Source organism: Atractosteus spatula, chromosome 14 (genome assembly GCF_055471065.1).
Source record: "Atractosteus spatula isolate fAtrSpa1 chromosome 14, fAtrSpa1.hap1, whole genome shotgun sequence".
NCBI lineage: Eukaryota > Metazoa > Chordata > Actinopteri > Semionotiformes > Lepisosteidae > Atractosteus > Atractosteus spatula.
The window spans coordinates 28222112-28234848 of NC_142719.1; the positions used below are offsets into that span (position 1 = coordinate 28222112).

General features: G+C 36.5%; 1 protein-coding gene across 1 annotated transcript in view; it reads left to right on the top strand.

Annotated features, from left to right (window-relative positions):
- The first annotated feature begins 648 nt into the window (after positions 1-648).
- The window catches only part of atp10b (ATPase phospholipid transporting 10B), a 45930-nt gene continuing 33841 nt past the window's right edge, over positions 649-12737 (top strand). Inside the window, exons 1-2 of the mRNA XM_088933002.1 lie at positions 649-1157; positions 9289-9493. Of these exons, the coding sequence (XP_088789128.1) occupies positions 748-1157; positions 9289-9493 (615 nt within the window). The 5' untranslated portion in view covers positions 649-747. The remainder of the gene's footprint in view (positions 1158-9288; positions 9494-12737) is intronic.

A 12737-nucleotide genomic window follows, 5' to 3' on the forward strand; every position in this document is an offset into this window, starting at 1 on the left:
TTTACTTTTTAACATCCAAGAAAATATATACATGTATTGTAACAAGTTGTATTAGACTGTCCAGGATGCACCCCACCTTGTGCCTGTTGTTTGCCAAAATAGGTTTTCGTTCCCTCGCAAACCTGAATTGGATGAAACAGTGAGAAAATGGATGGATGGATTAGTACTATTTTGAAGACCCTGGGAATGTACATTCGTGTTGTTATTGTATGCTTTACATGAAGCTCTCTGGGGGGTTGGCTTTAAACAATCAATGACTTCAGGTCAGGATGGGTCTGAAACAGATTAGGTTACAGTCAATAATTATTTAAACAAAGCATTGTGGTGTATGAGTGAAATTGGAAGGAAAATCTGGAGGTCATCCTGACCTCAAGAAAAACTTTCATGTGGCTGAAATATTTTCTATTACACATCTGCTTTCTCCCTCTCTATATCCTAAAGGATTTTTTTCCTTGAGGGTTACAGGTAGTGTAGTACAGTTCCGCCCTATAACCTGTAAGGAGCTAGGACCCAGTGACAACCGATCACAGGTGTAAGACGAAGTAAGCTAATTGGATCATACCTGGTTTCACATTTCAGTCACAGACAGGTGCGGGAGACAGTTGTGATTTCCTCTCTACATAGTAACTTCAGAAAGAAGTTCTTGGAGCTGGTTGTCACCCACGCTGGGCTGCTGCAGTACTATTGACTTGACAGGCTATGCGAGCTGTCACCAAAAGGACTAGCTTTTGAAGAGACAGGGTGGCTATGGCTTCATTGCTTCCTGACAGCCTTCGAATAAGGGGATGGAGGAAGAATAAAAGGAATGAAGAAAAGTTTAGAGTTTTGGTATCCAACTTGCCATATGAAGATTGCAAGAAAAGGCACCAACCTAACCGCCAATATGCTGGGAATGCCATCAAGACCACTAAATACACTTTGTGGTCTTTCATACCCAAGAACCTTTTTGAGCAGTTTCACCGTTTCGCCAATGTGTACTTTATAGGAATTGCTTTCTTGAATTTTGTGCCTGTAGTGAGTGCATTTCAACCAGGAATTGCACTTATCCCTATATGCGTCATATTGGCTCTCACCGCCATAAAGGATGCTTGGGAAGACTTCAGGAGATATCAAGCTGACAAAGAGTTGAACAATACAGCGTGTCTCATCTACAGCAGGTAAACACCGTAACTGTTGAAGTGGCAGAGTGAGCTCGTGCTTCTGATACAGATTTTTAAATCAGTGTACTCCTCCTTTACCTGTTCAACTTAGTCATATCACTGCACATTCACAATGGAAAATCCATTACAAGTAGAAGAGAAATGCAGCAAAATAATGAGGTGTATAGAAAGTTGTTCAGACTCCAGACAGAGTTTCCTAATAATTAAACCATCATCTGATGTTCACCGAATAGAAGTAAAAAATAAATAAGAAATACGAGGCACAACTGCTATTTTTAAATGACTTTGTTCTAATTATTTCTCATTCCCAAACATTAATAAATGAGTACTGTTCAAGTGCCTGCAGTATTTACATTCCTGTGGACATGGTTTGCCAGCTGGAAACTGAAAGTGTACTATAAAGTATTGTGTACGAATCGGGTAGTAGGACTTTCAGTACTGAAATGGAAACATCCTGGTATCTTAATCATAGTAATTCAATGAAGTTTTTACTAAGTTCTTACAAAGCCTTTTGTCTTACTTTCCATTGAACACCTATCAGAAAAAAATACTTGTTTGTTTCTTGTTCCTGAATTAAGTCACCAGGAATGTAGAAAGTAAAGTATTTAGCATACCAGAAATATCTTGTTACTTTAACAGATCAGATTTAAGGTGGATGCTACATTGAGGTAGATATCTAAAAATGGAAGAACAGCCAGTGCACAGCCCTTTATTCTCAGAGATGCTAAACTGCAATAAAAATGGAAATATAGTATACGTATTGCATACATTTTCTCTTGGGTAAGAATCAGGCATGTAAACCGCAGTATTTGCATGTGTGTATGGAGAGGATGGGGGGGGGGGGGGAGTTAGGAAGAATAAATCTCAAACCTCAAGCTATATCCTACAAAATGTGATAATCATCATTCTTTCAATCCACTCTTAGCAAAGAATCTATTCCTTGACCTGGATGTTTTGTTTAGACCTTTTTTTAACGATTATTTCTAGTTCATTTTTACTCTTGAATATTATGAGATTAAAAACATTTTTGTGGCCTTTATAAATGCTAAAAATTGTTTGTTTTTTTTCCCTCAAGCTATAATGGGGATTTTGCAGTGTCGGATTCATACCTTTTTGTTATCAAATTTATATAATAATATTATATTCCTTAATTTAATAAAAAATAATGTGAAGAAATACAGTAAATATCACAAAGAGATCTCTTAGATAAAAATGTTTGCTGGTGTGAGGAGACTTTGGATACCTGTCCTCTTTTCCTAATGAGTTTTATGAAAACATTTCCTTTCACAGTGGGATAAGTTCTACTGTACAGTACATAGATAAAAGTAATTACTTGAGCTGTTTCTCATTGAAAACCAGACATGAATTTCCTCATTTCACTTCGGAAAAGGTCAAAGTACTTTGTTACTTGTAGCTCTGTTTAAGTATTTACTATAACCATAATCTCAGGAATTTACAGCTACACTTATGAAATGACTAAAGAATGATAATTTGCTCCTTCCTTAGACATTGGATTTTTAAAATTCATGGCAAAAAATTAAGTTCCGTCAGATCTAGAAGATTAATTTAAGACAGACACGTTAAATTTAAAATGTTGCAATATGCTGATTCACTCAAGGGCCTGGCAAGCCGGTCAACTATAAGCCTTGTAAAAATTTATGACCAGGAGAGTCTGTTTTCCATAATTTGCTCTGTAACAGGAAATAACCATGTTTCTTTTTTTCTTTTTTTAGCAGTCCCATCATAAACACATAGATCATTTCTCTTATTGCTCATATAATAAAATAGGGGTGGCATGGCTGCCTCGCAGTGATTGGGCCCTGGGTTCAATTCAGGACCTGGGGTGCTATCTGCATGTAGTTTGTATGTTCTTCTAATGTCCGTGTAGGTTTCCTCTTTGTGCTCCGGTTTCCTCCCAAAGTCCAAAAACAAACTGGTAGGTTAATTGGTTTCTAGGAACACCAGCCATGGTGTAAGTCTGTATGGGTTTGTGTCTGTATGTGCCCTGTGATGGACTGGCGTCCTATCAAGGGTGTATTCTGCCTTGGGCCCATTGCTTGCTGGCATAAGCTCTGGCTCCTCCATGACCCTGAATTGGAAGCGGTGGTTAGAAAAGGATAATAAAATAGTTCTGTTAGAAAAATAGGGGGAAGGGTAAGATGAAAAATCTATAAATTAAGATGATACCTAGCAACTGCTTCACAACAAAGAGAATGACAATCCAGCATGTTGTTACTTTATTAAATATTAGGTTGTTTCAAAATGTTGGCATACTTTATTTGATTTTTTATAGCCAAGCCCATTTGGGAACATGCCAAAATCTAAATCTGTAATCTGATTTGGCTCTATGGCTTGGCATTTGACTTACTGATTATGCTGCCATTTAGCACTGTATTTGTTTCCTATCAAACAATTTCTCATAATTAATAAACAGTACTTGGAGTATGAATTTAATGTTACAAATGATTCTTTTTTTGTTTTGCTTATGTACACTAATACTTGAAATGAGAAATTAAACTGAGTGTTTGGTGATTAAAGATCCCTTTTCACTGTGTGTAAAACTAGGTGTAAAACGAGGTGTTAATCCTGGTGTCCTGGCCATAAATAAGATGATTATTTAAATAAATATGGAATTCCTAGACATAGTACTCACAGTGGTTCACAGAATGCATTTGTTAGATGTTGTACAATAAGTACTCAGAGTGGTTTTTTTATCCCATGTTTAAAAGTCACCTGTCACCTCATTTCAATCAATTACTAGACATTTCATCACACCAGTAAGTTGGCATGGTGGATCCAGTGGTTGTAGCTTACATTTCTCCCATAATGAGGACTGTACGACTTCAACCTGTCTCACTGTGACGTGTGACATTATATTTTATCCCTGTTTTACATGGAAGATATTGTAGCACTCACAGGTTCATGTGGGTATGCACCCTCACCACTGCCACCTCAGGTCGGCCCCCCCACCGCTGGGGACTCGAACCCGGTCCACCAGCATCACTCAACAGCGACCCAGCCAGCTGAGCTAAAGAGAAATCTCCCATCAGCCCAATGGCTGCGGTCCCTGCTATTCACAGGGAAGGGCTGTGACGTCACCGCGCTGGTAAGCCGGCTCACACAACCTGCAATGTCGGGCGTATGCATTACAATATGTTCTCTGGGAGTCTGATATCTAGTTAAATGGCAGGTTGTTTATTAGACCACACCTATTGTTTTTTTATTAGTCTATTAACTAGATGAGTTATTAGTCATATTCAGAATACTATGATACATGTATGAGAAGCCATTTCAAGCTGGATATAATTGTATTCCTTTGCCCATCTGCTCAACTGGCTGGCAAAGGCAATTTTGCCCTGATATCATTATTTTGAAATGGTAACCTATGAAATAATTCATTTTCTCACCCTCTGACTCAGTGAAGTGTGAGCAGTTTGCTGTTTTTTGTAGCCTCGAATTGCCCACATACTGTAGGTCTGTAATCCACTTGTTCTTATAAAGCCATATAAACCTCTTTGGCGTCTACTGCTGTTGAATCACACAGGTCCATATTAATCTCTCTGCATTGGTATGTCATTGCCTGGGCCCATAGTGGAGAAGGTGACCCCTTAATCTGATTACAAATCACCTGAACCTTGCACATATAGTGCACATATTGTGACAAATGGATAGACTTTCAAATGAAAAAAAAATGAGAGGAGCTGCCAAATAAACAGTAATCTATGTACTGTAAAGCATAATTCACACATGGGGTCTAAATTCATGGGGCAGTTGACAGCCATGTTGGAATGTATTTGAAAGGTTATCACATTGTCAGTTATGAAGGATAAATCCTGATTGGCTATATCATGGGAGCCTTTTAACTAAAATGCTGTTTTTGTAAATGTCATTGTTTGTGGTAAATGGATGAGTAAAGTATGATTTAAAAATTCAATTAATTTAAATATCCATATAGTAAACAAGTGGTGTATAATATGTATCTGGACTTACTGAAACTGCAGTTTCAGAAAGTGTTGTCTTATTTGTAATAAAATTGAAGCATATATGAATTCTGCCTTCCAAAGTGATGAGTACTGCATTAGGTTAATTGCAATACTTTTAAAATAAATGTTGGTAACCACTTTCTTCTTCTATAATTGTACAACAATATGAATAAATGATAAACGGTGCAGAATTCTGCCTATACTGTCTTATTCTTGCAAGTCATTCCTATAATAGTTATTGCTATTATGGGGAAATTTCATGTGATTTAAATACATTATTCAATGACACAGAGTTATTACAAGTTTTACCTAAGTCATCTGTGCTATGCATTTTTAAATCATTTAGTCTTATTTATTGGCGTAAGAATTTCATAAAACATTCTACAGGAAAACCCAAAGAACATGCTGGTGCCTCAGGGTACTGTTGTTTCTCAATGCACAATGCTAAAACAGTTGTCATTATGAGGTTTCATGGAAGCTATGGTTAAGAACAGTCTGGAGTCAAGAACTATCCACCCTTTCAGGTTTTACATGTATGACTACAAGTACTGCTGGCTTTCAGCTCTGCTTCAAAATTCCATTTGCAGTTTCTGGGAAGTGTTTTATTTTTTTGCACATCTTAAATGCCTAGTGTTTGGGGACCAATGCAAAAATGCAGAACATTAACTTCTAAATTCCTCCGTCTCTTAATCTTTCTGAGTTGTATTCTGGGTAGAAACTGTACCGTCTATTGCTTGTGAGAGGTCAGCGGTTTTCAGCCATGTGTCTTGATGAGTAATTGCACCTTACCCATAGGGGCTATTGAGCAGAGAACCTAAAAACACACTTGAAGAATCCATTGACAAGGCATGGTCAGCCTAGCCATTTAGGGATTTCTAAATATGCAAGTTAAATCAATTTGAATTTAAGGACCTTCTAAAGTTGTTTTTTTTTGTATCAAAAACTAACTTCTCTGGGAATTGTGAGTGACTTGTCTTCCTGGCAAAAGGTCAGATTCTTTTTGTTACAGACGTGGATTGTGCTTATCCAGAGACCAGCATGCAACAGAATTAAATATTGAAACTATTCTTCTTTAATTTTCTGTCAATTGAGCAGAACACGACTGTGTAAAGATGTACTTCCTACTTTGGCTTCTTATCCTGGACCCTTGTTTCACTAAGTTTAGGTATTCTCCTTTTTTAATGAGTTTGTTTATTATGTTCGAGGGTACCTGCGTCAACCCCCTCATCAAACTATTCAGTTTTTTTAATCTGTTTGTATAACATTGTTCCTTTTAAAACAGAAATGATTCCACTCAGTATTTTTTGCACCTTTTCCCTGGAAAAGTGTTCTGCTTTGTGCTTCAATTAAATTTCCATTTTAATTTTTGTTTTTGCAAAATTCACAATTGTACACTAGAACGGGGCACATAACATGTTTCATTTTGCATTAGTTAAATTGGTACTTTTTTCCATTTGTCAGGCTGCAGATTAAAGGAATCTGGCTGTCAGCACTGTAAGTCCACCAAAGTGATCAGAGGGACAGATGGTTTATATAAATTCTCTTACTTAAATTTTGAAAAAAAAAAAACTATGATTGAACCCGCTACTTGTGTAAGTGTTGAATAATGGTTTGCAAGCTGTGAGGCTTCATTAAAATGAAAATTAATTGGAACTAATAGGCTGCAACAAAACAGTGCCAAAATCACGGAAAAGGGGAACAGTCTCTCTCTAGTACAGAGATGCTGCCCGAGGCAGTCTTGTATAATGAGGTGGTTTGTGCTTGAGAAAGCCACATGAGCAGAATGTAGTATGGTCCTTCTTGTGAACTAATCACTTCCTTCTAGATTGTGCAGCAAGGTTCATATGTCAGCCTTTGTGTGTTCAATATCCAGGAGGTCATTTTAATAACAAAAGTAGGCTTAGGAAGCTTTAAGGAAGTCTAGATTTCTTTTGTATCTGATGTGACAGTGACCTCTTTGATGAGTGATATATCATTAGGGAATATCAACACCAGACTATTTATCAGATGATTCCTAAGAGATTGATTGCTTTGTTTAGATATTGTGGCATTCTCTATTTTTTTTCAAAATAAAGCACAGTTGCTAAAGGGAAGTTATGCATATCAAATAATTCAACTTAAAGAGCATGCTATCTGAAACACCATAGGTAACAATATGTGTAGTAGCTGCTGTTGTAACACTGTAGATATCCAACCTAGTAAGTTAATTCCTTTGTTTTGTTAATACAGTAACTTGTGTTACACAGTTTTCCACCTCCATATTCCTGGTCTTCTCTATATTGCCTCATTCATGTTTTATATCAAAGTAAAATGAAGGCACTTTTTTGTGGTTGCTCTATTTAAATTGTTAATCAGCTCAGTACAGGGTCACATCAGACTGTTGCAATAGTTTTGTTTTTGCATATCCTGGTCTCCAGTGATTGTTCAGAACCCCTTAAAAGGGATCAGTACACTATGGGAAACTTACATTTTAGAGCTCATATAAATTGGAGATCAAATAAATGTTTGGCTGAAGTCAAAAATACTAAAAATACAAATATAGCTAACTACAGCTGACAAAAGGAGGTCAGCAAATACACCTCAGAAACTGTTTCCAAAGAGTCTTTTGATTTACAATCTATTTATTGTAAATAAAGGGCGGATTGGTGGCACTGTGGCTAACGATCTGTGCCTGTGGCTGGCAGGTTGCTTGTTCAAATCCTGTGGCTGGCAGAGGAATCCTATTCCATTGTGCCCGTGAGCAAGGCCCTTAACCCCAACTGCTCCAGGGGCACCGTATAAATGGCAGACCCTGTGCTCTGACCCTAAGCTTCTCTCTCCCCGCCTGTGTGTCTCATGGAGAGCAAGCTGGGGTATGCAAAAAGACAAATTCCTAATGCAAGACATTGTATATGGCCAAGAAAGTGATCTCATTTATGGTGAAATCCAAGATGATTGTTTTCCTGATGCCCATTACACACAGGGTCTGTATGTATATTCTATATATAATGATACTGTTACAAATGGGGGGGTTATGAAAAATGGTGAAAATCAGGAATGGACTGAGTGGTTTAATCAGTGAAATAACTATTCATAACTCCTGACCAGACACACTTGGTTAAACAAATATTTGTTACAATGACACAAACTACACTACACACTACAAAACATACAACAAACAAGTTACTGTATGTACAGTATTTACAAACAAGGTATTCAGAGGCCTAACATTCTGGTCACCCAGAAAATCCCAGACTGCTACTAAGATTTAAACTCTTAATACGCCTACAGAGGCCACACAAGAGCTGCCTTCTAACTAAATACAATGCAACCTGCAGTTGAATCTCTCTCTCTGCACCCCAGATGCCACCAAATAAATGGGAGCCTATATCACTATCCATACAAATGCACCCTAAGCAGGAAAGACGTTTCTAACTGAGGTATCTTTTACCCAGGAAACCCAAGTTCCCTAAAACACAGAATAGCATGCTCTCTCTAACAAGGTCCAAATACTTAGCTCAAGTCAGGTTTGGTTTGGATGATCATGAAGTAGGGGCTCTCGCCTGGCGCAAGTTCAAGTCCCACCTCCTCTAGACTCCTCTCTCATCTCCCTGTGCCCTGCTCCTTCTTGTTTCTCCCTGTCTTAATGTGATCTTATATTGCGTGTGTCTGTACTGCTCCTTGACAATCATTAATCCACAACTTGCCTAGGTGTACAGAACTACAGTAAACCTTACAGTTTCTTTCCACTCAAGGGAACCCCTCAGACCTCATCAAACATCCTCTCTGCTTTGAAGTTGGAAGTGTCACAAACTTTATCTAAAATCTAAGAGACACTTCTCAGTCACCTAAAGCTATAACAGATATGAATCTGAAATGAACAAATAATGCATAAGAATGTTAAAAAGATTAAAGTTTTCAAAATGAAATCATTCCATCTTGAAATTCCAATTTGAATTTCAGGTTTACAACTTCAAAGCCAGCATTTTTGTATTTCCAGTGTTACGTGCTTACGTGCATCACGGAAAAAAAAAAGGACAGGAATAAATACTGATGCAAAGAGCTTCTCTATTCCAAAGAATGCATTCTCCTCCTATGTTTAAATGTGCCAAACAAAGTTTCCAGTTTTGATGTTGATCTTGATGTGTTTTCTTTTTTTGCTCAAGGAAACAGAAAAATTATGTTGAAAAATGCTGGAAAAACGTTCGAGTTGGCGATTTTGTAAAGGTTGTTTGCAATGAGATCATCCCTGCAGACATTCTTCTCCTGTACACCTCGGACCCAAATGGTATCTGCCACATTGAGACAGCCAGTCTGGATGGAGAAACTAACCTGAAACAGAGGCAGGCCGTGAAAGGTTTCTGGATGCCAGTAAGTATAGTGATACAAAAAAGTAGAGAACTCCTTCACACCTTCAGCCCTTCATTCTGAATAGCTTGAAAATATCTCTTGTGCTTTATTTTTTTAAGTTAACATCTTTCAGTTCTTTTGAAAATGTTAGTAAGACCCTATTTTTTTAAAAAAACAAGCTATTTAATTCCAGTTTAATTTAAGCCATACAAAATAACTACATATATATTCAATATCTATAAAGAAATGTGAAATCACCCAAACCATTTTATTTCACTTTTTTGGCAACCTAATACACAAACAAAGAGTCAACACATTTTGCAACTACCAGCCAGCTTTACTCATCATTGTACTGTATGTATATGGACTTATTTTATCTTCATGTAAAAAGTCAGCTTCAGTCCTGTTTATATCTAATATACCTGTGTGTACAATATGTAAAGTATGTGCTGTTTATATGACATGAGAAAATGCTGATATTCCTGCAGATCCAGTTTTAGTTTTCAGGTGCAAAATATGAGCACACCTTTGTAAACTAGCATTCCATTCATATTTCTTACCACAACAGTAATTCTTTTGGCATGCTTTTTACTTATGGAGTTCTCATAATCCTTGTTTGTAATAGTAAGACTTAAAAATAAATACACTGACACTGTTGGCATGGGTGTACTTCACAAAATTCTTTTCCTCTGTCATCCTGTTGTTTTAGTTTTACCATACTGCAAACTTGAGAAATGTAAAAAAGAAAATGCTTCAGACTTACATTGCCATAACATTTAGAAATAATTCTGGAGGGAAAAAAAACTTAAGGAAATCAAATAGAAATGTATATAGTCAATAAGCTATCGACAAAACTATGAGCAAAGATCAGCCAAACCTTTTAGCCTTTCTTATGTTTCCTGTGTTCAGCCAGATTACTAGGCTCAGTCGCTTTTATAAATAGAAGGTTTTGCAGCAAACTGTAGTGCAAAAGGCATGTATTTCACCTTGAATGCTGTACATTCACTTTTTTTAGCTACATTAACAAATGCATACAGTATATTGAAATCTGTAAATTGCAAACAGTTCAGAAAATGTTCATGGTTATAAATCAGTGCCATATAATAACTGATATCCAGTGTTTTATCTTTTGTGATAAAACAAAAAATATATATATTTTTTTAAATCACAAATCATTCTTTTAAAAATGCATGACTCCTTAATGAAGGGCTTTCAGTTCATGCCCTATGGTTTTGGTCAATACAAATGTATTGCACTAACAATTTCTCAATGTTTCTGTATTTTCAGATTAAGATTTTTTAAGTACATCTTTTATCAAGACTCTCTACTATTGCTTTGTGCTTCACTTTTTTGAGATCATGAAAACATCACACCAAAAAAAAGAAAAATGTTATTTTTAGTCTGTTGCTATGTAGATGCTTTATTCTTTACCTTCAGGACATGCTTATCATCTGTTTTTATGCTATTGACTTTATGCTGTTACATAAAGATATTGAGTTCTCAAAGGGTTGTCAGTCACCTAGCAACACAAGGATAAAATCCTAAAAATTAATGCAGAAAAGATGCCTTGTGTCTTTTATTTATTTTTACATTTGTGTGTATCAGTGTTACTTAGAAATATGTTGTAGTGCCTTGTTATGTGAGGTTTGAGATTTAGATCAGACATCTGTCTTTACATGAGGCTCTAGATCATAAGGACACTGGTTATGAAGTTGTTTTTCATAAAAATGAAAATAAAATATGTTAAGATTGATTGTTTAACATTTATAAGTGGAAATACATTCTGTCTGTATTTCTTTCATTAATGGCTTCTATTTTCTAATTCCTGTTTGAATAATCCTTATTGAATTAAATGATTCCCTCACTTTAATGATGTCTTACTGAAAAGAAACACAAAAAGGGACACTAATTCAATAATTAGTGACAAGTATCTTCTTTTTGATACATAAATATTTAAGAATGAATTTAGTCCAGAACCAAGTTCTACTATGTCCATCAGAACACTGCAGAATTTTAAACCAACGTCAACATGGCTGGACAGCTTGTTACATACTCCCACAACCCAAATGTCAGTGATGGCTAAATGTAATATTAATGTTGACAGCAGCATTACCAGATCTTCTAGCCTAATCTAGTTGAATCTCAGATGCTAAGCAAGGCTTGGCTGCTCAGTACTGGGATCATAGACCTCTAGGTTGCTTGCTATAAGGTGTTCAGGTATATCAGGTATATCAGGTTGCTTGCTATAAGGTGTTCTTCCCTCCAGACTAGAATTTCCAAAGTTCCTCAATATGATGATAGGGGTTACTGTGCTGTAAGAAATGCCATCCTTGAGATGTGATATTAAACTGTGGTCTTGACCACCAGGTCATTACAGATCCCATGGCACTGTTTGACAGTCACAATATGAGTTACAACTAATGTCCAGGGTAAATTCCACTCTATGCTTGTACAAGCTTGCAACAATATTGAGTAATTCAGGTGGGGAGCTGCGTCACCATGCGTAGGCTGCAAAGGAACAAGTAATAGGTTTATTCCATGCTTAAAAAAAGAAGAAAGAGAACACAACGTTTCGGCCGTGGAGCCTTCTTCAGGTGTCCAGGTGAACTCAATTTTGAGTTCTTAGTTTAGCATCAACTTACCCCCTGCTAATTTGAAAAATGAAGGCTCTTTTACAGGTTTTAAACCTAGACTTAAATCTTATCTGTTTAGTCAGGCTTTTAATTAGTATTTGCTTTTTTATTTATTCCATGTTTTTATCTCTGTCTTTATTTAATTATTTCTACTCAGTTATTATTTAGATTTTTTTTCTCTTTTTTGTTTGTTTGGTTTGCCTTGTGCTCCAAACACTGTTGATGTACATAAGAGCAAAAATAAATCCTTATCTTAAGCCTTATTATTTGACCAAATACTTTTTCCATTTTCTTAACCCAGCCAATCAAGGTTGAGAAAACTGACATTTGCTGACAGAAATGAGACCTTGCTCATCTGGCAAAACTACATACCTTCTCACAAAACAAATCACCCCAGCTAGAAATATTTAAGAATTATAGGTGAATTTTTCATTGTATTTGTAAGACAACACACTAGGCATTGCTGGTGTTTTCAGTTACCCAGTGGGTAGAATCACATCAGTATGAAGACAATACCGTGTCTGGTCAGTCATCATGAAGGAGTACATTAGCTTGTGTGTTGACTTGTGTTGTGTTCACATTCTAGCCACTGAAGACAACTACAATGCCCAGTGTGCTGTCTTAAAAAGACA